Raw genomic sequence first — 27,896 nt, 5'->3', positions numbered from 1 at the left:
GATCTGAGAATCCTAGGAGATGCTTCTCTGCTACTTTGTTTCTGCTTTTTCCCTCCAGCATCCTTCCAGTACTCACCAGTGGGTGCCCTGTGTTTGCCTCCCTGACTATCGAGACAGAGACGAGGTGGTGGTGGTGGTGGTCAGTTAGTTCTCTTTGTTCCCTGTGGGGTCAGATGGGTCATTTGGGCCTTTCTGGCCTTTATGCCATTGGTATGGATGACACCCCCAGGGAATGTCCCTGAACAAGTCAGAAGAGGGAGGGAAGGAAGCAGCAGCAAAGGTTTTGGAGTGAGAAGATGGGGGATCTGCCATGACGCCATTTTGGTTGGGGAGACCTGGTCGCTGCCCTCTGGAATGCTGATCTGTGTGCGTTTGGGGAAGGACAGGGCACAGCCCTGCTGTGTGGAGCCCCGTCCACCTCCTCCCTGGTATCAGTAGGCAGTGAAATGGTACCTACTGTAAGACCTGGAGTGTCGTCCTGGGCCTCTTGGATCAGTGGTTGGAGGTTGGCCTCTTGGGAAAGCCAAAGTTGTGGGTTCCGTTTGGGTTAGGATCAGTTTGTCTTTTTTTTGTTGTTGTTGTTACAAAGACTAAAACTGTTGTGACTGCTAGCTGTGGCTGCCCAGAGGCTCTGTCAGCCCCTGCTCAGACGGTGCTGTTGGTTTTGGCAGGGGAGCTCAGGGGGCCTGTGGCTGTGGAGGACATAGGTCTGAGACCAGAGCCTTCTGCCTGGCTGGTCTTGCTGTTCTGAGACCTCCTTAAGGAGGGTTTGGGAGCACCAGGAGGCACCTGAGGGGAAGTGCAGCCTGTTGGCCTAAGGTTGGGACAGCCTGCGTGTAACTGTTGTGGGCAGATGCTGCATGCCTCCCAGCCTTCTCTGCCCTGGTTTCCAGGTGTCACCCTGCTCTTCGGGAAGCAGCCAAGGCAATTCGGGTCCCTGGCTTTGGCTCCTGTTCCAACCCCAGGGCTGGAGTTGGAGGCCTGTGGGGCTGCCTGGGAAGTGTGCTGTGGCTGCTGGGGAAGGGTGTGGCTGTCCTCAGAAGCCGGTCATTAGGACGCAGAGGCTCCGTCTCCCTTAGTTATGGGGCAGTTTTTATTTGGGGTTGCTTGAGCAGCAGCGTCTAGGGGAGCAGAGCCGGGAGGGGTAGGGAACATGACTGCTTCGTCAGAATGGGCGCCTGCTCTCGCCACAGCAGCTTCCCCTCCCCTCCCTATCTGCCCCTGGCACTGGGCGGGACCGGGGAGGTTGGAGTGGGCCTGCAGTCCTGCCCTCTCTGTGCAGGCAGCTGGCGGTGAGGTACGCCTCAGCAGAGCCACAATCCCTGGGCGACCTTGAGGGCTGTCCTTTTCCTCTGATGGGAGCTGCCCGCCCCTCTTGTCATTGCTGACACCCTGATCCTGATCTTGTTGCTGCTAAACCACTGGTCTGGCTTTGTCCAGATGTTTCCCCTGCCCTTCCCACCCTGCGCGGGGACAGGTGATTAACACAATGACAGGAGCTGTCATTACTCTGTGAGAATCAGTCTTTTTTTTTTTTTTTTTTCCTTTGCAAAATGGTGTAGCCGTGAAGCAGCTTTGCCCTTCCCCACGGCCAAGTGATAAAAATGAGTCCATGGTGTAGGTCCTCTGTGCACCTGGCAGTCCTTTCTGGGGAGAGTCTGATCGCTTTGCCATAGGCCATTTCTTCCCTCGGGAGTGATGGCATAGCGGGTCACATGAGGCCTCTGTGGGGGGGTAGGCCCGGGCCTCCCTCAGTGAGTGGTAAGCAGGGGCTCCCAAAGTGGGGCTCCCAGGGCAGCACTTCAGGGAAGCTACAAGGGGTGAGGAGTGGCCTTTGTCACCTTGACCTTCAGTTCACCCTGGGAGTGGGGAGGGGAAGCACAGCCCTTAATCATGGAACTCCAGTGTGGGAGCAAGAAGGGAGCTTAGACATGTGGAAACTGAGGCTCAGGGAGGGAGAGCAGCCTCCTCTTAGCTACTCAGCAGTTAGTGGAGGGTGCGGCTCTGTGTGGTTCCTATTAAACCCTGGCAGCCCACAGAGCTGGAGGATTTGGGTAAAAGAGAGATGGTATTTGGGTCCTGTGTGCCTCCCCCAGTCTCTGTAGACGTGCCAGTGGGGTTTTAGTGAGACGGGGCTGTTGGAGCTTCTCTGCAGACCTGGAAGGGCAGTGCAGTTCAAGTGAGGGGAGGATGCGGACATCCCCCTAGGTTTAGAGAGAGCCTGTAGCTAAGGGCTGTATTTCGGGGCCTAGACAGAAAATCCTGGAAATGTTCAGAGCAGACAGAGGCACTGGGGTTGGCTGTGGTCAAGGCAGGCCTCCTTGGGGAGGGGACGTACGGGAGAGATCTGCCGGCTGGATCGGAGAACCTGTTTACTGTCCCCGTCTTCTCTGAATCCCCAGACCCCGAGCACTTAGCGCTGTGTTTTGGCGAGTTATCATCATTGCCTTGTTGGCCTAGTATTTGTTTATGAAGCCCTTTCTAGGTGCTGGTGCCTTCCTAAGGACTTGACTTCTATTTGCTCACAGCAAGCCCTTGAGGTGTATTAACAGCTGAGGAAACCTTTGCGCAGAGAGTTGAAGTAACTTTTCTCTTTTTTTTTTTCTTTTAAGATAGAGTGTTTTTTTTTTTTTTTCTTTAATTCTTTCTGTGACTGGGTTTCACTCTGTCACCAGGCTCTGGAGTGCAGGGGCACAATCATAGCTCACAAACTCCATCTTTGAACTCCTGGGCTCAAACTGTCCTCCTGCCTCGGCCTCCCGAAGTGCTAGGATTACAGGTGTGTAATTAGCCATCACGCCTGGCTAATTTTTTATTCTTTTTGTAGAGATGGACGGGGTCTCACTATGTTGCGCAGGCTGGTTTCTAACTCCTAAGGCTCAAGTGATCCTTTGCCTCGGCCTCCCAGAGTGCTGGGATTACATGCGTGAGCCACCACACCCGCATGAAGTGACTTTTTTAAAGGCACACAGTGCATGGCAGAATCAGGATGTGAACGCAGGCAGTCCGGCTTCAGAGTCTGTGCTCTTGGCCACTATACCATACTGCCCATCTCAGTCTTCCCATGTCTGCCACAATCTGCTCTGCACAGGGCCTCGTGCTCAGCAGCTGCCCTGCCGAGGCTTCCTCGCTCTTCTCCCACCTAGATCTTGGGGGTTAGGCTTGGGGTTCTGCAAGCATGACTTGCTTCTCTCTGGGAGCCCTTGGTGTATTGGGGTAAGCATGTCTGGTCTGTGGCTCCAGCCTGGTTGTGTCGGGCAGGAGGTATTGTCTGGTACTTTGGGAAGGAGAGCATCACTGGCACCAGGTGTCTCTCAGGAGTTGGGTGAGGCTTGGGAAGTTCTTCCTGGGCACTCCCCACCTCTGGGGAGATTCGACCCCTTCAGGCTTGTGTAGTTGAGCAGGGCTGGGGGGCATTAGCACATACAAGACTCCCTGACCATTCCCAAGGCATCACATGCTTGTTTTACCATGACAGAACACTCCAAGCCATCCTGTTCCTTCTCCTGCAGTGATGCAATCATTTGCTATTTTTTTCCTTTTGTTCAGTATCTAGGAAGCAATTACTGGGCACCACTGTTGTAACCACGGTGCCTAGGTCAGTGGAGGAAACAAGGGAAATAAAATGGATAGCCCTTTCTCTAGGAAGGCAAAAAGATGTTTGAGACCAGACTTGCACAGGAAGAACCATTACTCTACAAAGCTGCATGTAAAAGGTGTGAAAGAAGCAGAGGGTCAGGAGAAGGAGAGCACACCAGGTTGGAACAATCAGTGTGGGCTTCCTGGGGGAGGTGGGGCCTTGAATGACAAGTGAGGCCTGATGGGGACAAAGTGAGTTGGAGGCAGGGAAACTGCCCCTCCAGAAGGGGAGGTGAATCTGGTGGGGCTGGGCCAGGAAAGGGAGTGAGCCAAGCTTAATTTCCTACGTGCCTCTCAGCAAAACAGTCTAACTTTCTTATTATTTTTTTGAGTAGTTCACCTGGCTCAAAATTCTAGAAGTACAGAAAGGTACGCAATGAAAAAAAAATCTCCCTTGCCCTGACCTTGAGTCGCCCAGCCCCTCTGTTCAGAGACACCCAACATTACCAGTTCTCATGTAACCTTCCAAAGTTATTTGATGTGTTTACAAACAAATGCATTGTATGTTTTCTCACCCCTCCCTTTTTGTTTGCTCAAAGGCAACATTCTCAACATGCATTTGTGGACCTGTGATGAGCCTGACTTTCCCACACAGGGATATTTATTGTCTTCACCTGTTTTGGGGTCTGAACTGAGACCCTGGCAGAGGGGACCATTACTGCTTAGTGTTGTCCTCCATGACCCACGTTTGGGGCAAATACGGGGTTAGGAGCACACTGGGGAAGGGATGGGTTAAGCAGAATGTCTTCCTTATTGCCCCATCTGCGGAAGGTCCCCTGACAGAGGTCTTGCTCTCCTACCTCTTGGGCATGATCATTGCTTTTTAGTCCTAGGCCACCTCACTCCCTGGGGGCTGATGACAGGCCTTTGATAGACAATAAACCCAAATCTTAATGTGTGCTTTGGCCTACTTTTCAGACTGCGGTTCCCAGAGTCACCTCATTTTGTTCTTCCCTGAGGGCAGGCAGGATGACCCCCATTTTATATAAATGTGGGGACGGGGTCTCAGGGGGTAGAGCAGCCTGTCCAAGGTCACGAGGCTCGTTAATGGCAGCCAGATTTCTGATGTCTAAGCCAGTGCTTTCCCCCCACATTGTGCTCTCAGCCCTACATACTTTCGTTGCTGTCTGTGGTGGGTAGACTTGTCTCCAGGTATTTTTATAGCTTTTCCTCGTGCCTGGCTGGGTCTGAGGTGAGCTGAGTGTAGTGCCCACGGAGGCGGGGTGACTAGTGAATGACCATCAGGCTCCCTTTGAGGATTGCTGGTGCCAGGCACGGGGTCAGAGGTGATAACAATCATCTTGTGGCCTGATAAGAGGCCATGTCCTGTCCTGTGATTGTGTCTGGCTTGGTTTTATTGTAGATACCGAACCAAAGGATGGGTTAGGTGGTAGATGCTGGGAAACAGAAGGGTTGGCCTGAGGCCCACACTCCTCCCGTCTGCCTCTGCCAGCATGCGAGACAGACTGCTCGGGTGGAGCACCTGGAGAGGAGAGAGGCTTCAGGGTGGAGGCGGCGCTGGGGAAAAGGGTTTTCCAGTTGTCGCTCGAAACTCTGAGTATAACAGCTCTAGTTGGCACTTCGCCCTGTCTGGCTTATTTTATCACCCCCGTTTTATGGAGGTGGAATGGCTGTTTAAAGCCACCTAGTAAGTTGGAGCCAGGACTGGAACCCGGGTCTCTCCTGTCTTCCTGTCCACTGGAGTTTGCCCACAGTGCCCTTAAAATAATTTTTTTAAACTTACGTGTGCGACTAAAGCCAAGCCCCGCCAAGTCCATGTCATTTGTTCAGCAGGTGTTAGAAGGTGTTCTATATCTCAGGCCTTGGCCCTGGTTGTGAGGAATAAAAGGTGAGTAACAGTCTCTGCTGTCAATAGTAGTGAGGGTCCAGCGTGGGGTGGCTCTGCCATGTGCTGCTGCAAGGCCAGAAAAGGGGCACTCCCAGGGGCCCTCCTGGCCCTCCCACCTTCCCCATTGCTCCTGTCCTAGTTTAGGCATTCTTTTTTTTTTTTTTTTTCACTTCTGCTCTGGACTGTTACTTAGCTGCTGCTGCCTTTTTTATAAGCCAGGGTGCCAGTTTGTTAATTTATGATGGGAAATCACTGCTAAGACATAAGGAGTTGCTCTTGTCAGCCCAGCCATGGCACCTGCCTGGGCTGTGCTGGCTTTGTGCTGGTCCCCCTGCCTGGGCATCACCATCCCTTTTCTTGCTGTCCCTCCCTCTTCCCACAGCACACTGTCTGTTAGGTCCTGTCCTATGTTGTACCCTGCAGCGCACTTCAGGGCCCAGAGTGAACTTCCAGCTGCTTAGCGTGATGTTGGAGGCCGCCTCACGTGTCTGCTTGTCTTCACGTGTCCAGCCCTGGCCTCTGTGTATTGTGTCCCTTGCACCTGGGGTGGCTCCCCTCCCCTCCTCGCCTCTCTCCCACCTATTGTTCCAGTCCCAGCACAAATGCCATGTTCCGCACGCCCCCGCACAGTCATTTTACCACTCCCCTTAGCCTTCCTGTGTACTGCAGTTACGTGTTTCTGTGGTGTTCCTCACCCTCTTCCTCTCTGTACATGGCTGTCTCAGTTCCCTACCGAGGTGTGAGCTCCTCCTGGACACTCCCGTTGTTGTTCCTGGCAAATACTTGGGGAACATTTGAGCAGAGGCCCAGCCTCTGGTCCTGTGGGATTTCCCTGGCGCGTTCCCTGTGCCTCCCAGAGAGACGGTGCCACGCCGGTGAGTTCACAGGTTAGCACAAGGCTCAGGCACCGGGGGAGGGATCAGGAGTGGGGCTCATCATGGGACAAGGAGAAAAAGCCCGTTTCCTGGCCTCAGGCTGAACCCTGACCTCTGCAGGGGTCTAGTGGGACCAGGAGAGTGTGAGTGAGTCAGTGTACCCTAAATGCTTCAGTATTCCTCTCCAGCCATCTCCAACAGATTAGGGCACCTTTTAAAAAGCAGTGATAATGCCATTCTCACACAAAATCAGCAGTTCCTTCATAATCATCTAAGGTCCAGTCCATATTCAAACTTCTCTGATATCAAAAATATCTTTTCATAGGCGGTTTGTTGAGTCAGGATCCAAATGAGTACCTGGCTGCCATGTCTGCTGATGATACATCTCCCTAGTTTGACATGCCCCCCCCACTTTGTTTCACATCATTACCTGGTGGAGGGAACGGGCCACTTGTCCTTGAGACTATCATACACTGTGACCCTGACCTATTGGTTCCTTCACCCTAGTTCTCCACCCTAGTTCTCTCCTGGCAGGAGTCCTTCCTGGGTGGGCTGGCTGACTCCCTGCACCACCCCTGGAAGCCCACCCCGTCTGCAGCTCGCAGCTCCCCTTCAGTGAGGCCCTGGCTAAGCACTGGGTCTGGGCTGTTAGCCCGAGGCCGCCATTTGGAAGTTACCCATCAACTTTTCTCCCAGAGGCTTTAGTGTCCATTAATGATTGTCATCTGGATCTCCAGTTCTGTCTTTTGTTTTCTATCTTCCCTATGCAGGAATCCAGCATATATTACAGAACACGTTCTTAAAAAAAAAGGAATCCAGCATAGGGAAGAGCTTTCCCTCTCAACTGTTTGGTCACTCTGCGGCAGCAGTGGCAGGCTGGCTCAGCTCACCCAGGAGTGGCAGGAATGACGATTATTTGCCATTATTTTCCAGTTTGGTGGTGACTTTCCAATTAAAAACCTGCCCTGCTCCATGCTACTGTCTCTGACACCAGTTACTGAAGGCTGAAGGCCTTTTGAGGGCAGATGATTTCATCTATGCAATGACTGGGAGTAGAAATCTGGGGCAGGTGATGTTATGGGCAGGTATTTTTATGTTTTCCCCAACATCTGCTTTTGAGTCACATGTCTTCCCTACTCTGGAACCCTGCAGTCTCCCGTTTATACCAACTCTCTGGGGAAGCTAGGTGGGGAAAGGAGAACTGGATCAGTATTTTTTCCTCCCCTTTACTTTGGTATCTTACTTTCCCTTCTAGAAGATTCTCCTAGCCAGTATTTTTGGCCAGCACAATTGTGTTTCTTTACTAAGTGCATACTGACTTTGTTTGCCTCAGAGGGTGGGATTTGGTTCCTAGAAACTGTCAGCTTTGCAGGCCCCTCATCCTAGCATGGTGGCAGCTGTTCACTGGCTAAGTTAAGGCTTATTTTTGAAGAGGTCCAGGCAGCAGCTGTAGCTAGAAAAAGGAAGCTGGTGGGTTGCAGCTGTAGCAGGTGAGGCTCAGGTGAGGACCAACCTGGGAAGTTGGAGACGGGTGTTGGAGGCATGATCAAAACAAGCTCCAGGAGCAGTCTGCTCCCAGCTAGCAGGTACACTTGGCTGTTTTTGTTTCTCTGGAGTCACCTTCATTGGCATGCAAGGCTTTGAGGGTCAGCCTGAGCACTGTGGCGTGACTCTGGGGAGTCTGAGGCCCTTCAGCCAGCTTCTTGCCCTTCACCAGGCCCTCTGTACCCCTGGGTTTGGAAATGGGAGCAATGTCCAGCTTCTGCTTTTGGCTCCCAGCCTGGGTGCCATGGGTGGGCAGGGAGGGCAGGACCCGGCCTTCTGTTTGGCTTACTCCCTCCTCACTGTAGAGCAGATGTTCTCAGCCCTTTTTGGGCCATGGACCCCTTCTCAGAACCTGCCTGAGATCACGCAGCCTGGCTGCACAGCCACTGCGTTTAGCCACTCACCAGCTCCTCCATTCCCAAGGCTGGCGCTTCCCACCTCTGGCTGGGCTGCTTCTCTCCAGGGAGTTAGTGGAATCCTTAGCTCAGAGGTGGGAGCTGAGGAGGACTCACCCCGTTAAAGAAGGTTCCATTTCAGAACTCCCCCCTATAAGCCTGGCACCTCTGGCTCCTGCCCTCTGGAGGCTCCTGTTTTGGGGAGTTGGTGGGCAGAGGGGGACCCTCTGCTCCTTGGGAGTGCTGGCTCTCCTGGGTAAGACCCATGGGCTTGTGATGATAGAGAAACCATGGAGCAGCTGTGAACAGGGACAAACAAGTACCTAAGTGAGAGTTGTAGATTAGTTTGTTGGCTTGTTGAACAAATATTTGAATGTCCACTGTTAGTGCTGTTAAGGGGATGCAGAGACGAGCTGAATAAAGCTCTTGGCTGCAGAGCAAGGGAAGAGACACTCAAGCCTTGTACCTGTGCAGCATTTCACCGTGTGGAGGTACGTATGGGGACAACCGGTTAGTATAATTCATGTACACATGTACGTACAGTGCCGGGTTCTGGTAAATACGGTAAAGGAATGAAATAGGGCGAAGGGAGGTTGCAGCTCGGGTACCCCGGGGAGATGGTGGGGCCTTGGATGCACAGAGCCCTGGCTAGAGGGAGTGAGTGAACCGTGGCAGGAACATCTGGCTGTGTCTCAGGCAGAGGGGACAGCACATGCAGTGGGCCTTGAGATAGGTACACACCCAGTGGATCCAGGGACGGCAGGAAGGCCCATGGGGCCCTAGTGCAATGAGAGATGCAGAGAGTCATAGGAGCCAAGACCCAGAAGATGCTGAGGAGGCGGGTGTGACATACTCCATTTTCACGTGTTTGCTGGGTGGAACGTGGACGGCTGGGAGGCAGGTAAGCAGGGAGTTAGAATGTCTAGCAGAGGGGTGGTGGTGGACTGGACCATAGGGTTACAGTGGTGAGATTGGCAGAATTCTGGAGATAATTTGCAGATAGAACTCAGAGTTCAAAGTCTAGATGTGGGGCATAAAGGGTGAAAAAAGAGACAAAGCTGGTTCCTGGGTTTGGGGTCTAGAATAAATGATGGGTGTGGATTTGAAAGGGGCACAGTTATTTGGGTCTGAATTTTGGGCTGATAAGAATTTAGGGGGGAATCAGGTGTGTCCAGGCCTGCGGCTGCAGCTGCCCCTGGGCCCCACTACTCCAGCATTTGACAGGCACTTGTGTGGGTATGTTTGACAGCTGCCCAGGTTGGCTGTCCCTGAGTACTGGGCCTCCCCAGGAATGCTGCATGGCATCAGCCCAGCTGCGTTTCCTGGGAATTGGGTGGGGAGCTGGGTGTGAGGGCCAGAGAACCCCACCAGTAGGAATAACTAGGGCCGTAATCTTGGTGACAGGTGAGCACCCTTGCTCCCCTCCACCCCTCACATCCCACTTTTGTCCTCTGCTCCTAGAGTGGGTAGAAGGAGGCTGAGGGCCGAGTCCTAAGTCCACTCCGGGCCTGCTGAACTTTGTCACGCAGACAGAGCTTGGGGGAGGAATTCTCAGCTGAACAGGGGCCCTTCAAGAACTTTCCCCTGGTCCTGCCCTCCCAGGAATTCTGGACCCTGGTGACTACTGGGGGAGGCTGTGCTGCTCTCAGACAAGACTTTTGAGGGGCTGGGGATAGGACAAAATGCTGAGATTCCTTCACTTGCCTCTCGGGGTTCTGTGCTACTGGGACTGTGCTAGCCTTTTGAAGGGAAGTCTGGTCTTCCTACGCCACCCCCATGCCTCTTCAGGGCCTGCATTGTACATCCAGGCCTGCTCCAGCTTCTGTCCTCTCAGGGTGCTCAGGGCAGGACTGTTTGCATTCAGCTCTCTGAGAGATGCTAACCCTCGTGAAGGGCGTGGGCTTGGGGTCAGGCCCTTTGATGTTCAAGTTCCAGCTCCATCACTTACTAGCTGTGTGGCCCTGGGTAAGTTAGAAACCTTCTCCACAACTTAGTTTGCTCATCTGCAAAATGGGAATCCCGTCTCTTGGACTGTGTGGGTAGTAAGACAGGGACAGAGCCGGCACCCAGTAAGGTTAGCTCTCGGTGGTCTCCAGCCCCATCGAGTATATCCCTCCGCTCAGGTGTGGGCCCTGGGCCAGTCGCAGCCTGGGCATTCCCTGGGAGCTGGGCAGAAAAGGAGCTCTCAGGCCCATCTGCACTTGGGCATCAGAGTGTGCATTTGAACAAGACCCGGTGATTTTCCTCACTTTGAGGTTTGAGAAGCACCGATGTGTGTCAGCGTCCGTATCTGCATGTGCCTCTTCTGGTGCGGGAGTTTTCTGTTACTCTGCCTTTCCTGTTGGTGCCCATCATGTCTTGGCTGCTGAGGCACCTGGGACAAGTCCCAGATAATCATCTTTGTCAAAACCCTTGTATTTTGAGCACGTGCTGCCTGGGCCTTGGGGAGTTCAGGTGCCCCAGATGGCGCACCTGACGGAGAGACGGGGTGGCAACCAGGGGGGTGCGATGCAGGTGGAACAGTTTAGCACCTGCAGTGGAGGAAGTGCACGTTGGTGATTTGCGTGCTGTAGGGGTCAGGGAACTTGGCTCTGAGAATCAGGTGGGTGTCAGGATTGCACTAGGGCAGAATCACTGTCCTTCCTCCTAATGAAACTAACGAGAGCTAACCTTATTGGGTGCTCACTGGGTTTTGGTGAGAGTGTTGTTTTAGCAGTGGTTTCATGGAAAGAAGGCCTAGTTCCTCTTAGCACTCTTAGTTTATGGAAAGTGCTTAATGGTCCTCCCCACCCCCGCCGCCGTGTGGATGAACATTTCTAGGGTCAGTCCTGTCCTCTCAGAAGTATGTCCTTGGGATTTGGGAAGGCAAGACTTAGCTGGGCAGGGGAGATTCACAGATTTCTCCTGGCTACCACTTGAGTGGCCTTGAGGATGAGCCCAGGTGGAAGGAAAGTTGGCCTCTGACTCAGAAGTGCTGTAGAGAGGGCAGGGAGCAGCCCACTATGGTCCCCACAGGGGGCTGGGGGTTGGTGAATTGAGCCACCTGCGGAGCCCCCTACCCCACTTTACAAATACAGATTCCTATGCCTGGACCTTGTAGTTCAGTAAGTTTGGGTTGTGTCTTGGTGTCAGTATATATGTACAAAATACCCCACACTGATTCGTGGCGGGTTTGGGTGCCATGACTGTAGTGCTCTGAGGATGAGAGCTGTCTTGTGAGCCTCTGTGGAGATGCACTTTGGAGCCTTGGTCAAATCCTAATTTTGGGTGGGAGTGAAGAGGTCAGGGCTCAGCTTGGGCCTCAGTGTTCCTAGGGCTGCAACAGCCCACCGGGCAGGCCGGGCGAAGGCAGTGAGAGGGAGAGAAGGCCTGGGTGAGGGTAGCAGGAGGTGCAGAAACTCCAAAAGTGGAGGCCAGGGCTTGCGTCCCCCACAGCCAGTCTGAGGTTGGATATTTGTTAAAGGAGCTACATGCTTGCTTGAAGGCCAGGCAGTGCTCAGTGTTAGGGATTCAAGAGCAAGAATCCTGGGAGCTCCTGGTTGTGGGAAGGAATGACAGGACTAAAGGGGGACATGGTGGCTGCTTGCTGACCAGGCTTGGTGTGCTTTATCCTTTCAGCAGCCCTAAAAGGGTTGTTATCCCCACCTGATGGCCAAGGAAACAGAAGCTGGGGGAGGTAACCTGGGAGTAGGGGAGCTCAGTACTTAGCCACTATGCCTGGCTGCCACGTGCATCCAGGTGAGGATACAAGAGGGGTTGCAACAGCTCCAGACTTCATGACATGCATGATTTCTTTGCTTTGGAGCTGTATGCCCAGGGGGTCACCAGTAAACATCCTCAGGGAACACAGTCCAGTTGGGGAGACCCCAGGTGCCCAGGAAATGACACCACCAGTGGTTCTGGAGCAAAGTGCTGCCAGGTCTGGTCGTAGGGTGAGTTTGGTTCAGAGTCCGTATGCCTGGTGGGAAGGAGGGAATGGACCATGCCAGGAGGGTGGCAGCTGAGAGGGCTTCCTAGAGGATGTGAGATTGTACTAGGTCACAGGATGCTGCGGTCACATTCCCCGTGGGAGCCTCAGTCTGTAGGGACGAGGTGCCCAGAGCCTGCTTGCTCTGCTGCATATGGGGCTGTGTGAGAGAAAGTCTCCATCTGTTGTCATTGAGGGCTCATCAGCCCACGTCAGTGATGTTTCATGGCTTCCTAGCCGCCGTGGGCTGTAGTGCCTGGCAGGTCTGGGGGACTGTTTGGGGGCTGTCTGGTCCAGGCAGGAGGAAGCAAGAGCTTTGGGAAGCGGGGAAGGGATGTGGCATGTGGCCTTGCCATCCCAGCCTGGGTGGGTTACACTTGGGGGAGAAGCCGTGCTCCAGTTGAGTCCTCAGGGCACCCGAGGGGCTTGGCAGTGTTCTGTTCAGCCCTGCCCTGGACTGGGGGGCAAGGGGGGTGGTGTGAGTCAGCCCCAGGGCAGAGGGAGGTGGGACAAACTGGACCCAGGATGAAGGGTGGAGGAGGAGGGAGGGTGGGGATCTGGTAGGGAGATGGATGGTTGGCGGCAGCTGGGGGTCCAGAGGAGATCACAGCCGCTGTCAGCCTCACTCTGCTCTGGATGGGAGAGTCTCAAAAATATTGAGGGAAGCCTTTTCTTTTCCCTCATAGCCTCCTTGAAAAGCAGGTCCAAAGAGAACCCCAAATTCCTTGGGGAAGAGGGGAAGGGGATGCGACCTCATAAGGGAGTGGGGAATAAAAGATCCTTGGGCAGAGGCCTGAGCCCCCCACCTGGGCTGGCATTGCCTGCTCCCTTCATCTGCGGGGTGAGAGGGAGAGGAGAGTGGCTGTGCTGTGGCTCAGGAAGCTGAGGAGGTAAGATAGGAGCGAGAGTGTTTTCTTTTGTTTCTTTTTCCTACTATGACAGTAATATATGCTCCTTATAAAAAATTCAAATAGGACAAAAATAGACCAAGTAGGAAGTGATAGTTCCTGCAGCCTCACACCCCAGAGGTAAGCCCTGTAATGCTGTGGGGTGGGGAATGTGACCTGCTGGGCCCAGGGTCCCTGGCCTTTCTGCCCCAGTAAGGGGTGTCTGTTTTGCAGGTTCTGGTTACTCAGCTAGGCCTTGGTTGTCTGGGGCTGGAGTCCACACACTTGTCTTTTGCTCTACCTCCCAGGATCTTCCTGTGCCAAACAGTACCTGGTCCTGATTTAGGGAAAGTGACTAGGGCCTGGCTGTTAAAGGATCAGGCCCAGGTGGACGTTGAGCTGAGAAAGTAGGGGCCTGAGGATGTTGGGGCTGGCTGGTCCTTCTGCCAGACTTCCCTCCCGCCCCATAGCCAGCCTTATGCACATCCCTTCAGCCTGCCTCTGCCACCCAGCTCTCCCCTCCCCTCCCTTCCCTCCCTGACGCTGTCTTAGGAGAGAGGCGCGCACACCCTCTGAGCATGGCCCTCTGCCCTCCTGCTTATGCCACTGTCTGCCCTGACCCGGCATTCCTAGGGGTTGATCTCTCAGGTTTGGGAGGGAAAACAACAGCCCAGGCTCGTTCTGCTCAGGCTGTCGAGTAGGGGACAGGCAGTGGCCCACGATGAGCACATCATGGACTCTCCTAAAGGGGTGCAGTTGGAGGGGCCCCTGGGAAAGCGCCCCCACTTTTTAAACTATGACATTAAAAGATAAAAAACCACCACCACCACCAAGCCTTTTGCAGTGACTCAATTCTGGATATTTGCATGTATAGGGACTTTTCATACAAGGGCTTCCCCACTCCCGACCCCGCTGTGCCCACCGGAGGCTCAGGGAGCTGGCGCTGTGGGGCAGGCACATCTCGGGTAGGGGATGACCACCGTGCCGCTGAGGCGTGTGTGGGCGGAGTGCGTGTGTCTGTGTGTATGAGGTATCCATGTGTGGCGTGGTGTGTATGCGTCAAGGGACTGTGAGCCCTTCGGTGACCAGTCTGACCACTGATAGTGCTTGACTAGCTGGGTCTGGAATTCTAGGCTGTGGAAGGCTTTTTTCCTTCAGAAATTTGAAGGCATTTCTCCATGTGGTATCCAGTGTTGCTAAGGAGGACTCGGGTGTTGTGAGTGTCTGAACCTGTCTCCCCTCTCTGGAGGCCTTTAGGGTCTCCTTGCATGCCCGGTGTGCTGGACCTCACACCGACACCCGCTGGCGTGGGTCTGTATTCGCTGTGCAGGTACTTGGCGGCCTTCCGTGCCTGCACCGTGTCCTTCGCTTCAGGAAAAATTTCTTGTGTTATTTCTTTCATGGTTTCTTCTTTTTGTATTCTTTGCTTTTTTTTTCTTTCTTTTTTCTTTTTTTTTTTTAATTAATAGAGTTTATTTCTTAGAGCAGTTTTAGGTTTATAGAAAAATGAATGGAAAGTACAGAGAGTTCCCATGTACCCTCTCACCCCTCTCCAGTTTCCTCTGTTATTAACACCCTGCATCGTGATATGTTTGCTACAATTGAGAGCCAATATCAAACATTATTATTAACTAGAGTCTATAGTTGCCATGAGGGTTCCTCTTTGTGTTGTACAGTCTGTGGGTTCTGACAAATGTATGATGACTTGTATCCACTGTCATAGGAGCTTACAGGATAGTTTCACTGCCCTGAAAAAATCCCCTGTGTTCTACCTGTTCATCTCTCTCCTCCCTTCAATACCCCGGCAACCACTGCTCTTTTTCATTCTCCATAGTTTTGCCTTTTCCAGAATGTCGTATAGTGGGGTCACACCAAGTATCATGTAGCCTTTTTAGATTGTCTTCTTTCACTTACTCATTCAGGTCCTTTCCTGTTTTTTCATTGCTCGATAGCTCATTTCTTTTTATCAGTGCGTAGTATTCCATTGTCTGGATGTGCCACAGTTTGTTTATCCATTCACCCACTGAAGGACTTCTTGGCAGCTTCCAAGTTTTGGCAATTATGAATAGAGCTGCTATAAAGCTTCGTGTGTAGCTTTTTCTTTGAATGTGAGTTTTCATCTTAATAGGGTAAATACCAGGAAGTACAATTGCTCCTTGTATGGTAAGAGTTTGTTTAGTTTTCCAAGAAATTGCGAACTCGTGCACAAGTGCGTCCCTCCCCAGCAGGCTGCCCCCCCACTGCAGTGGTCATGTGTGTTGCGGGCCTTTCTTTGTGTGTCTCTGGGAAGTGTGCAGTGGGAACAACATGAACTTCGGAGTGATGAAAATCTGGCTCTGGGTCTACCCTCTTTGTTTACTGATGGCCTGTTCTTAGATGAGTTACTTTAACTGTGAGCCTCAACTCCCTGATCTGTAAACTGGGGGTAGTGTCTCTGGCTTCACGAGTTTCCTGTGAGGTGTAAATGGGAGCACTGGTCATAACACACAGTAGATGCTCAACAGATGCGAGTGTTCTTTCTCCCCAGGTCTCTTGCTTTAAGGTCTTTCTGCCTTTCTCGTCTGTTCCTCCATCTTGCAGAGGTATTCCTGGCACAGCTCGGGGTGAGTCAGTGGGGGTATGTGTGTGTGCACTAGTATTCCTGGCCCTGGGCCTGTGAGTGAGCTGTTCTTGTCTGGCCTTCCTGGTGGCTCAGAGTAGGGCTTCGGCTGGGACTGGCCAGAGGAGATGATGTAAACAGGAGAAAATGTGGATAGGTCTATCTTTCCCAGGGGCCTGGAGGTATGGGGGTCCCTCCTAGGCCCAGCCTCACCCCTCTGGGCCTTAGAGTTTCAGATGGAGGGGGGATGGGCAAAGGGCAAGTCTCTGAGCTCCAGGGGAAGGTGTGGGGTGGGTGGGGGGCATGGGGTGGTAGCTGCTGCCCTGCCCAGGGGCACTGGGGGACCTTCCTCCACTCAGGATGTGGTTTTCTCCACACGGAAAGGTTTTGGATAGTTTCTCAGTTAGGTGTGGGCCTGGAAGCCCAGGCCAGTGTGTCAGAGCAGGAGCCCGTGACCGAGCTCTGCCTGTCCCCTCTCTCACAGGTGGTACAAGCTGCACTCCAAGGCAGGCAGGAAGGAGAAGGAACGTGGAGAGATCCAAGTCACCATCCAGTTCACTCGCAACAACTTGAGCGCCAGCATGTTCGACCTGTCCATGAAGGACAAGCCACGGTCGCCCTTCAGCAAGATCAAGGACAAGATGAAAGGCAAGAAGAAGTTTGAGCTGGAATCTGCCTCTGCCATCCTCCCAAGCAGCGCCCTAGAGGATCCTGAGCTGGGCAGCCTGGGCAAGATGGGCAAGGCCAAAGGCTTCTTCCTCCGAAACAAGCTCCGCAAGTCGTCCCTGACGCAGTCCAACACCTCGCTGGGCTCCGACAGCACCCTGTCCTCGGCCAGCGGGAGCCTGGCCTACCAGGGCCCCGGCGCCGAGCTCCTCACCCGCTCGCCCAGTCGCAGCAGCTGGCTGTCCACCGAAGGGGGTGAGCGGGGCGGGGCGTCCGGGGGTCGGGTGGGGGGGGTCGGGTGGGGGGGGTCGGGTGGGGTGGGGGCTGCACTGCCTGGGTGGGGGAGGGCAGGGCTCGGGCCAGGGCAAGAGGCGCCTCTTCCTGCGGCTAAATCCGCTGTGCTTCCTCTTCAGGCAGGGACTCTGCACAGTCCCCCAAGCTGCTGGCCCACAAGAGGACCTACAGCGATGAGGCCAGCCAGGTGCGGGCGGCTCCTCCCCGGGCCCTCCTCGACCTTCAGGGCCACCTCGATGCTGCCTCCCGCTCTTCACTCTGTGTCAACGGGAGCCACATTTACAACGAGGAGCCCCAGGGCCTGTTGCGGCACCGCAGCTCCATCTCGGGTCCATTTCCACCCTCTAGCTCCCTGCACAGCGGCTCTTCCCGCCCCTCTGAGGAGGGGCCTCACTCCACAGATGACTCCTGGGGCAGAGGCGGCCACAGCAACAGCAGCTCAGAGGTGGGGCTGGGACAGGAGGAGCTGGGCGCTCAGGGCAAAGTGCTGGCCGTTGGGGCCAGCCGCCCTGGAGAGGCGGAGGGGGCCCAGCTTCTGGAGGGCAAGCCAGTCCAGGTCGCCACACCCATGGTGGCCTCCTCTGAGGCAGTGGCGGAGAAGGAGGGAGCCCGGAAGGAGGAGCGGAAGCCCCGGATGGGCCTCTTCCACCATCACACCCAGGGGCTGAGTCGGAGTGAATTGGGGCGCCGAGGCTCTCTGGGGGAGAAGGGGGCACCCACCCTGGGGGCCTCCCCCCACCACTCATCCAGCGGGGAGGAAAAGGCCAAGAGTAGCTGGTTTGGCTTGAGAGAATCCAAGGAGCCGACTCAGAAACCCAGGTATGTCCTTGGCAAGGCCAGCTTTGCTCCTTGGGGAACGTGCTGGGGTGTTTGCAGCCTGGACCCTGGGGCAGGGAGGACGGAGCAGATGTGGCCCTCGGGCAGGCTGCTGGGGCTCTGGCTTTGCATGGTTAAGTGGGGGTACCCTGCCTCCCTAAGCCAAGGCTCGTTCTGTGCACACGGACACAGGTGAGTTGCAAGGGCACTGCTCTGAGGGTCCTGTGGATTGAGGTGTCAGCTCCCCAGGCCCGGGTTTTGCTGCATGAGTTGGCAGGCCCACCCTGAGGGAGGGCGAGAACAGGGGAGCTGGGAGAGGCCATTTGTTTGAATTCTTTGCTTCCTGACCTCTACCTCCTGCCCTCTGGTCTCAAGGTAAGGAAGCCTTGGCAGGTAGAGAGATGGGGGCTGGAGGCTGTACCCTCAAACTTCCCCCACCATCTCTGAAGCTAGAGGACTTCTCCCAGCCGGCTCTGTGATCTCTTTCCTCTGAGGGGGGGAGTCAAGTAATTGATGCCTCTGCCCCTCCCCTCATGCACTCACCTCCAGTGGCTTCCCAGCTGGCAAGAAGCTTGCACAGCTCCCCTGAAAGCTGTAACCTGCCCTCTGCCCTTGGAGACCCTGGGGCTGTGGCCCTCTCTGGTGTCTCTTGGTCTGGGGGAGGGGCACTGTCAGAGTGCAGATGGTGGCTGTTCTATTTTGAATGTGCTGAGTCCCCAGCTCGGGCCCTGGGCAGAGCCCCTGACCCCAGCCTGGCCTCTTTGCTTCCCTCTGACTCTAAGCCAGGGGAGGCTGCAGCACGATGTGGCAGGGCCCCGGGCACAGGTCACAGAAGCGTGCGTCTCCCCTTCCCTGGTCGGGTGGCATCTGGGACAGCCCCAGCCAGCATGGAGAGGGTGCTGATTCTGTGCTGTGAGCAAGCCTGCCCTCCTCGTTCCAGGGCTGTGTGGACAGGAGTGGGAGGAGAGGCCAGGCATGGGTGGGGAAGGGCCAAGAGATAGAACAGAGGGAGGACCCTAAACCTGCTCCCTAGCAGAGGGGAGAGGAGTCCTGTAGTCTGGGTTTTCACCTTGCCTGCGACGTTCTGAGTCTGCTGAGAGGAGAGGGGAGAGAAACGCAGGCCTTTCTGGGTTTGGGCCCTGGCCAGCTGGCAGCCCTTGTTACAGCCTCATAGACAAGGGGTGTGTGTGGTGTATCAGTTTCCCCTGCTTGGTGCAGCAGTTCCTGTCCCTGCTGCCCAGCCACCACTCACCAGACCCCAGGGACACTGCTGGCCATATGCAGCCTCAGGGAAGACTGGGGAGAAGGGATGGGTCTGGCGGCCCCATGATGGCCAGAGGTGTTTGGAGGTGGCAGGATGGAGGGGGGGGGCGGCAGGAGACCTGGGCAGGGCACTTGCTGGGAGGAGCTGGGGACTGGGTCGGAAGGGGCTCAGACTGGGCTCAGTGTGGTTGTCTGTAGGGTTTCTCTGGGCCTTTTTCAGAGTAGAGTGGATGCTGGGGACATCTTTCTCTGAGGCCATTTGTGAGTGTGTGCCCAGGCTTTGGGCTTGGACTCTTGCCGGCTGTGGGTGCGGTGGTCTGTCACTAGCCTGGGGTACTTAGAGTCCCCAGGTTCCTTCTCCTGCTTCTCCATGTCTCCTAAGACCTGTTGGGGTCAAGAGAATTTGGGCCGTAAGGAAGCTGAGGTTTCTGTCCTGCTTCCCCTTGAATTCTGAGCCTCCTCCTCAGCAGGTTGGCCAGCCCTCAGGCATCCCTGTCCTCCCTGGGCTCATTTGCAGGTGGAGGTTGCAGGGCAGGCTCTGTGACTGTGCCTCCAGGTAGGGCAGGAGGGGCTGTTCTTGGGGGAAGTGGCCTGGCCTGAAGGGATGTGAAACCTAGACTCTGAGCTCTGCCAGCTGCAGCTGGCCCGCTGTGCCTTGCAGGGAGGGGAAGGCTGGCCTGGAAGAAAGGGCTGTTGGTGCTTACCTGGAGGGCTTGCTTAGGCCTTTTGAGGAGAGAAATGAGAGGCAGGCTAGCTCAGGCAGGAAGCTGTAGGTTAGACCCAGCACTAGAAGGACTGAATGTAGCTGTAGGATCTCCAGCTGGGGCCTGGGAGCCTGTCCACCACAGGTCCAGAGATGTGGGAGGCCTCCGCCCTGGGGCTCCCACCACAGATTGCTGGATGTGCCTCACTAGCAAGGGCAGTGGCGCCCTCTAGTGCTCCCACGTGGCACTGATGCCCCACCGGGAGGCCCGAGGCAGAGCGGATTGAGCGCAGTATCCAGAAAAAGGCTGGGCTGCTGCTGTCGCACAGTGTGGTGGCTGGAAGGAAGGGACGAGGGTGTGAAGGGCTGAGAAGATGATCCTTCTGCTCTCTGACATGGCACTCATCTGCTGGGTCCCCAGGCGGCTCCACTAGGCCCTGACCAGTGTGTGGTGGAGGAAGGAGTGGGTAGTTGAGACTGAGCCCCGTCTGGGCCACGGGACTCATGCTGCTCCCCTGCCCCGCCATGAACCTTCTACCCTCAGCTGCAGCACGGCTCTGTAGTGTGTTTGAGGACAGGCAAGACCATGCACGTTAAACCAGCCAGTGCCAAAGCGCATTGTCTTTGTGTCTATCCTGGGTCATCCTTGTGCCCCCTGCCCCTCCCCCTCACTGTCCATGGAACTTTGTGCACAGAAGGAGATCAAATGTTGAATACAAAAATGTTTTAAATTGAGGCTATGTGTGGTGTGACACAGAGGCAGGTATATTATTATGCAGGCCTTTAGCCACCTCTGCAACGCCCCAGCCCCTCTCTAGCTGTGGTGAACAAGGTCTCAGAGAGCCTGGGATGTGCTGTGGCAGCTGGGGGAGCTCAGAGTCTCGGGCTGCATTCTTATTATATTAAGAATATTTGTTTATTATTATTATTTGAGACAGAGTCTCGCTTTGTTGCCCAGGCTAGAGTGAGTGCCATGGCATCAGCCTAGCTCACAGCAACCTCAAACTCCTGGGCTCAAACAATCCTTCTGCCTCAGCCTCCCAAGTAGCTGGGACTACAGGCATGCACCACCATGCCCGGCTAATTTTTTCTATGTATATTAGTTGGCCAATTAATTTCTTTCTATTTATAGTAGAGACGGAGTCTTGCTCTTGCTCATGTTGGTTTTGAACTCCTGACCTCAAGCAATCCACCCACCTGGGCCTTCCAGAGTGCTAGGATTACAGGTGTGAGCCACTACGCCTGGCCTTGGGCTGCATTCTTGGTGGCGTAAATGAATAACTATAATGTGTGCCTCGTGACTTAGTGTGGCCTTACTTCCTACTGTGCCTGTTTTCTTGGTATAGTTACTATATTAACAGTGTTCTGGTTTGGAAGATAAGTTATATGGTCTCCCTGCTTATAACTTACAAGGCCCCTCTCTGTCACTTCATCACGCCCAGATGATGGCAGACGATGTGTCCATTTCCTGGATATGTTTCCTGGACGTTAGGCACATCGCAGGAAGTCATGCCTCAGGAGGGATGGCTGCAGGTGTTGCTGGGGGTGGGCATGGCTCAAAGGCTGGCTTTGGTCTTTTGGGGAACTGCCTGGTGGGGAGCCTGCGCAGATCCACTTGCCACCTCTGGGACCAATGCGTGGAACTAACAAGGATGCAGAGTTCATCTCGGCCTAAGGAAGAGCTGTCTACTAGTAACACCTGGCCTCCAGCTGCAGAGGTGGCCCTATGGCGTGGTGTTTAAGAAGTCTGTTGGAGTAAACAGGGGATTCCTGCCTTCAGTGGCAGGTTCAACAATTTGTTCCAGGGTTCCTGCAGGCCTTATAGTTTTATTCTCTCAGGTTGAAAGGGCAGAGATATTTGGACTTCTGATTTCTTTCCCCAATATTTGGTTGTAAAAGAAGACAAATCAGACTATGTCACTGCCCCCACTACTTGGGGAGTGGGGAGCCTGTGCCAGGCTCAGAGCACAACCTGCAAAAATAACCACGCAAAGAGAATGTCTCTCTCATCTGGGCCAGGTGGAGTGGCAGGGAGGGGACATTTTGAAGTGAGACCCTTCAGAATGTGCACTTGGTGTGGAATAAGGGAGAGGAAGGCACAAAGGAGGGGCGTGTTGCTGGGTAGGCGGGTGGACAGATTGCTCTCAGAGGTACCACCTGCTCTGGGAACCTGCCATCCTGGCGCCTGGAGTCCCTTCCTCCAGGGAGAGCCCTTTGCCGATTCCATACCAACAGGTCGGTGTGTGCCTCTGGGGAGCCAGTGGGGAGAGGGAGGTTGCTGAGCCTAGCCTGGCGCTCCCAGTCCACTCTCCTGTTCCTGCAGTCTGGCTGCCAGTCAGGTTGCTGCGAGGGTGAGTGCGGGCTGGGCTGGGACTGAGGCGCGTAGAGCTAAGCTGAGCTCTTTAGTGGTGATGGGGCTGTCTCCCCGCAGACTACTGTGGCCCTATCATAAACAGGGATGGGGAGATAGGTAGCGCAAAGCCCCCAGCCCTCTTCCTAGGGCCTGAGTCTTACTGGCAGCGTTGGGCTGTGATGGGCCATTGTGAGCCTTCCACTCGGAGCTGCAGCACTGGCTATGTAGAGTGTTTGAGGACAGGCAAGACTGCGCGCTTTAAACCCGCCAGTGCCAAATCAAAAAACCCTGATTGCATGTGGGCTGGGTCAGGGCCTTTACCCTCACGGTGGTGGTGGTGGTGCACCCCTGGTCACTCCTGTTGGCACTGGCCTCCTGGAATGAAGGGACAAGGGACATCTGCTGGGGTTGGGACTCTGAGCCCTGGACTCTCCCTCTTTCAGTATGTTCACAATGTCCTTAGAAGTGGGGTAGTGCTGGGAAGCCAGGTGAGGTACCGGTGGATGAGATTTTTATCTCCCCCCCAATCTCTGGGTGGTGGGGATGAGACTGAGAATCCACCTTTGGATGGGGTATTGTTGTGGGGGGAAAATAGGGTCAGGAGGATCTCTGGAGGCTGGATTCTTATGAGAAAGCCATGAGTTGGGGAACTAGCTGTGTCCTGTCTGTGAGGCTGACCTCCCTGTCCCCTAACCATTTGGGGGGTCTACCTTTGCTTCTGGATGAACCCAAGACTCCTTCCTGTCTTCTGCCCCTGGCGTTTACTGATGAGCTGACCCTGCTTTGGCCCAGCTCTGTGTGTGGACCTGCCCTGTGGGGACCCTAGGCTCCCAGAAGAATCCTGGCAAGCTCCAGACAGCTCAGCCTCCTTAGACAGGGTCCCTCCTAGCCCAGTGTGCACTCCTCAGGGCAGGGGGCTGGTGGAGCTGGCTTCTGTCCCCTCAGGGCTCACCGAGGCATTTCCTGTGGAAGAAGCTGGTTGGGGAGAGAAGATGGATATGTGGGGTTTCTCCAGAATGTTTCCACCTGGGCGGGCAGGGCTCAAGGAATGTGGGAGTCTTGGGGGCTTAGAGCAGGGGCGTGGAGGCTGGCAGTGAGGAGAGAGAGGGCAGAGGTGAGGCCACTGAGGTCTGGCTCTAACGGGGGGCTCAGCTGCGAGGCAGGTGCAGACCACCGTTCCCCTCTTTTCCACTGTTTTTCCCCGGCCTTCTGTCTGGGTCCTGGGGACGTGGAAAGCTCTAGTTTCAGAGCATGCCCTGCCTACATCTCTGGAGTTGGACACGCTGCCAGTGCAGGGGGTGCTCCTCCTGGAGAGGACCCTGAAGAGGACACTTGAAGGCCAGCAGGCATTCTCTGGTGTCTTTGGGAGTGTAGGTGTATTGTCATGGGATGGGTTTTCCCAGAGTTGCTGCTGCTGCTACCACATTTCCAGCCTTCGTCAGGCCAGGCTGGCCTGTGAGGGAAGTGAGGCGAGGGGTCTCCGGCAGCGGGTGCTGGGCTGCGTGCGCACAGGACAGTTGGCATCCTCAGCAAGTGTCTGGTTGTCCTCCTTGGCCAGTTAGGCCGCCCCCGAAAGAAACGAGACACCTTGCCAGGCCTGACGACAGCCCATCGTCACCTCCTGCTTCTGCACGGGACCAGCTGGAGCTAGTCTGTCCCGGGAGCCAGAATTCCAGGTGCCCTGCAGGCTCCTGTCAGTGTAGCCAGGTACCTAGGCCTGGCCTTTCTCTGGTCTTTTCTTCTCCTCATGCCAGCCGGTGTTTTCTTTGCTCTCCTTCAGTCCTAAAAAGAGTGTGAGATGTTTTTGGATCCGTATTTCAGGTGTTAAGTCTGTTGCTGAGTAGAATCTTCAGTGCGGGACAGTAGAAAGGAACACTTGGTTGAAGTTTGGATACTGCCTGTAAAATGGGACTGTTGCTCTCTGGGGTCGGTGTGAGGATTAAAAAAGCTCTGCCCAGCACCTTTCTCCTTGGGTGGCACCTGATAATGTGACACGTTGGGGTCTTCCCTCTGTCCCTGGCCCAAGTGGCCGAGCCCAGCCCGTGTGCGTGTTGTGGCCCCTCGGGGCGGGGTGGGGGCATGGTATTCAGCAGGGGCCTTTCCAGTCTCGGCATTAACCAGGAGGCTCATGGTTTTGTCTCCCTCCACAGCCTGGACGTGTCTCCTCAGGTAGAATCTGACCCAGCTGCTCTTCCTCACCACCTCCCCTGCTCCCCCTGGGCTCCGGCCCCCCCCAGTCCTGCTCCCACCGCTGCTCCCATGCTAAGCACTAACCTTTTTGCAGCCGCCTCCCCCGCTGCTGCCACTGCTGCCGCCACCACCGCCGCCCCCGAAGCCACCCCATCCGGATTCTTGGGTCTCACCAACCCGTTCCTCACCTCCTTGCAGAGCAACCCCTTCTTCGAGGAGCTCGTAGCCGACATAGCACTAAACTCTCCTTCACCTGCTCCCTCTCTCCCCAGTGCCTCGAGGGCCAGCCCCACCCCCCTGGCCTCCCCTGGGAAGGCCCTGCCTGAGTGGGACAACACCTTCAACGTCTTTGCTGCCAGCAGGCTGTGTCCAGAGGCCAGGAGCGAGATCCTGGCCCCTGCAGGAGTGGGGCTGGAGGCGGCTGGGCTGCAAGACCCAGGAGCCGGGGCCATGACAGTGAAGGAAACTGAGCCCGAGGAAGCCCCTGGGGGAGGAGGAGGAAGAGGTGGCAGCAGCATGTGGCTGGAGCCCAGGGTTCCTCTGGACTTGAGACTGGACCACCAGAGCACAAGTATGGCTTACCTGGGACCCCTTGGGTCAGTAGGGGCCGGCCTGCCCTCCTCCACATCAGCCCAGCTGCACCCAAGAGCCTCAGCCTCAGCACCCGACAGGGAGCCGCCAGCCCGACAAGGGGAAGCAGGGCAGAGTCCAGCAGACGATGGGACGTCTCTGTTTAGCTCCCCAGAAGTGATCAGTGTGTGGGAGAGGCTGCCTGGCCCAGATGGCACCCCTGAAGGCCAGGACGAGGAGGCCTCCGGAGGTGAAAGCCAGCTCTTCCACGAGCTCAATACGGTCGACGATTCCTGGCCCTGGGATGTGGTCAGCATTTCTTCAGCAGCTGAGATGGCCTCACCAGTCCTGCGGGGAGAGTCTGATGAGCTGCCTCCTTCCCAGCTACAGCCAGAATCACCAGAAACTGTGAGCCCCCAGGGCAGCGAGGGGCCTGCCCCACTGGAGCCTGAGCCAGAGCCTAAGCCCGAGTGGGCGTCTGACAAAGGGCCACGGCCCATCACACCACCTCCCAAGCCACCACGCCTCTTCACACCCTCAAGTTCCCAGGAAGAGGAGGAGAAAGAAGAGAAGGCCACAGGGGGACTGAGTAACAGGAGGGCGGGGACAGGAGGAGAAGATGCCTCCCCAAACGCACTGGTGGTTGGTCCCCAGGAGACCAAGGAGGAGGGAGAGAAGCCCGATTCGGAGGAATCTGACAGCCGTTCTTCTGTGACCCTACTGGGCGAGCCGGGCCTGGACGATCTAGTGGAGGATGCCAGTGTCCCTGAGCCTGGGCCTGGCCTGTCTGTGCCCTCCAGCTGCCCTGAGGGTCCTGCCCCCGTACCCGGTTACTCAGAGAGCTTGGCTCTTCAGAGTCAGCAGATCTGGGGGGCTCCAGAGAAAGGAGAAGGCTCTGAGGCTCCTGAGGTCCAGAGCCAGAGACCAGTAGGAAAGGGGCTTGGGCCCCTGTCGGCCACCTCCCAGCAGGCTGACATGTGGGCCTCCATAGAGGATGCCTCGAGCCCCTTCTTGTCTCAGGAGAGCCGAGATCCCCCCAGCCTCCCATCCACATCCCCACCAGGGTCCAGGGAATCTTCCATCCACTCTGGGCCAGAAGAGCTGCCCACTCCTCCAGAGCCTGCCTTTCCACCACCCCCTCTCCCGCCCTGGGCCAGCCACCACCATGGGGGGCCTAGCCCTCCGTGCTCTCCCCTGCCTGGAGCCTGGCCCCCGACCTCTTCCTCCCCACCTCTGGGGGAGCCAGCCTTGCCCCCTGGCCCCTTTGAGCCCTCCCCACCTGGGGGCTCCCCTGCCCTACTCAGGGAGGACCGCGCTGCAGCCACCCCAGCCTCCCCGCTTGTGCTTCTGCCCTTGGAGACACGACCAGCTGAGGAGCCACAGCCCAGTGCCAGGTGAGAGACAACCCCCAGAACACGCTCCGGGAGGAAGAGGGTGGAGGGGGCAGAACAGCCCAAGGGGCTGAGGTGTTCACATTTCCTGGCTAATCCTTTCCTAGGGCAGGTGAGGGTCTCTTCCACCCTAGGGGAAGGATGGTGCAGGCTCTGAAGACCTGAGCCTTGTGTGGTACCAGCTCTGAAGTTGCCTCCTTGGGACTTTGGACCATCTGGGTGCCCCCACAAGCCGGGGGTTTGGGAAACAATACTGATGAGGTGCAGGGGGTAAGGGATGAAGTCGGGAAGAGCGGTGGGGGCTGGCAGGGGAAAGGGGATGAGAGCCATGCCTCGGGCCCTTCCAGAGCTCATGCATTCAGCTGCAGGAGGGGCTGTGGGCTGGGGACAGTGGAGCTTGTCAGTTGGGCCAGTTCCGAGGCAGGCCTTGGGAGAACAGGCTGGCAGTGGAGCCCTGAGCACTTTCCTGGTCAGATGCGGTGAAGCCTGGGGAAGGCCCGGAGCCAGAGGCGGGATCAGGACTTAAGTCAGAAAGAAAGCTGGATCAGCTCTAAGAAACAATGGTGATATAGCACATCTTATATTTTCCTGGTTAGAGCTGGAACCCATACTATTAAGTGAAGTTTCCCAAGAATGGAAAAACAAGCACCACATATACTCACCAGCAAATTGGTATTAACTGAACAGCACCTAAGTGGTCACATAGGTACTACAGTAATAAGGTATTGGGCAGGTGGGAGGGGGGAGGGGGCGGGTATATACATACATAATGTGAGATGTGCACCATCTGGGGGATGGTCATGATGGAGACTCAGACTTTTGGGGGGAGGAGGGGAAATGGGCATTTATTGAAACCTTAAAATCTGTACCCCCATAATATGCCAAAATAAAAAAAGGAAAAAAAAAAAAAAGAAAGCTGGAGACACCTTCAGAGGGAAAACAGAAAAACTAAAATGTTTTCCACATGAGATCTTTAGAAAACTGGTTCTCCAGCCTTAGTAAGTGCTTCATCAGTTAGCATCTTGTGCCTTTCGGGGTGGTGGGGGGTTCCAGTGCGTTGGGGACTGCTGAGTGGACAGCAGAAGCTGTGTGACTAAGGTCACTGTGGCATTGGTTTAGAAGAATTATGAGGTTGTGACCTCACCAGGTGGCTGGTGAGGGATGATGAGAGCAGAGGTCTGGGGACCTGGGATGTGATGGGGTGTGACTTGGCTAGGCATTAGCACTCTAGGAGGCCTGCGTGAAGGAGGGGCCGTCGGGGCAGGGCGCTGGGCTTGGGGAGCAGGGCGCTGGGCTTGGGGAGCAGGGCCTGCTGCAGCACTGGCCTCCGCGTGGCCCCTGCCTGCTCAGGACTCTCTGGCTCACACATCTGTTCATCTGCATTCACTGAGCAAGGATGAAGGACACTGTCCCCACTCCATTCCCAAGGAATTCCCGGCCCAGCAGGGCAGACAGTGGACCCAAGGAGGGAAGCCCTGGGGGCCAGCGCTGATCCATGAGCATGTGGGAGGGAGACCAAGCTGCCCCCAGCTTTCTTCCCCAGCGGTAGGTGATGCTGCTGCTCCCCTGAGGGGAGTGGGGTGTGCTGGTGGCTACAGTGTCCTCAGCTGGCCCTGCTGTCTTCCAGCATGACCTCTAATTATATCTGTCACTTTTTGTAAGTTTTATTCTTTTCATAGTTGGCTTCATGGCTATACCATCACAAAGAGGATGGGCCAGTAGAGCTGTCCCCATTCCTCAGATGAGGAAATGGAGTCCATGAGAGCTGCAGGGTCCAGGGTCCCACAGATGTAGGGGGCAAACAGACGGAGAGCCTGGGCCTCCTGGCCCCTCACTTCAGGGTGCCTTTGTGCTGCACTGGCCACCCTCCCCTTCCCCAGCACAGCCTATAGGT

The 27,896-nt window shown here is 55.6% G+C and overlaps 1 protein-coding gene across 3 annotated transcripts in view; it reads left to right on the top strand.

Moving 5' to 3' along the window:
* The window catches only part of RAB11FIP5 (RAB11 family interacting protein 5), a 36,794-nt gene that overhangs the window by 3,932 nt on the left and 4,966 nt on the right, over positions 1-27,896 (top strand). The window contains exons 2-4 of one of the 3 annotated variants that reach the window (XM_012750118.3): positions 16,241-16,677; positions 16,836-17,535; positions 24,002-26,005. In XM_012750118.3, coding sequence (XP_012605572.2) covers positions 16,241-16,677; positions 16,836-17,535; positions 24,002-26,005 — 3,141 coding nt within the window. The remainder of the gene's footprint in view (positions 1-16,240; positions 16,678-16,835; positions 17,536-24,001; positions 26,006-27,896) is intronic. The other 2 variants (XM_012750119.3, XM_012750122.3) reach the window with 2 other exon arrangements.

The sequence above is a fragment of the Microcebus murinus genome, chromosome 3 (assembly GCF_040939455.1).
Source record: "Microcebus murinus isolate Inina chromosome 3, M.murinus_Inina_mat1.0, whole genome shotgun sequence".
Taxonomy (NCBI): Eukaryota; Metazoa; Chordata; class Mammalia; order Primates; family Cheirogaleidae; genus Microcebus; species Microcebus murinus.
Note: the sequence above shows the minus strand (reverse complement) of the source record. Positions and strands in the feature narration are given on the sequence as shown.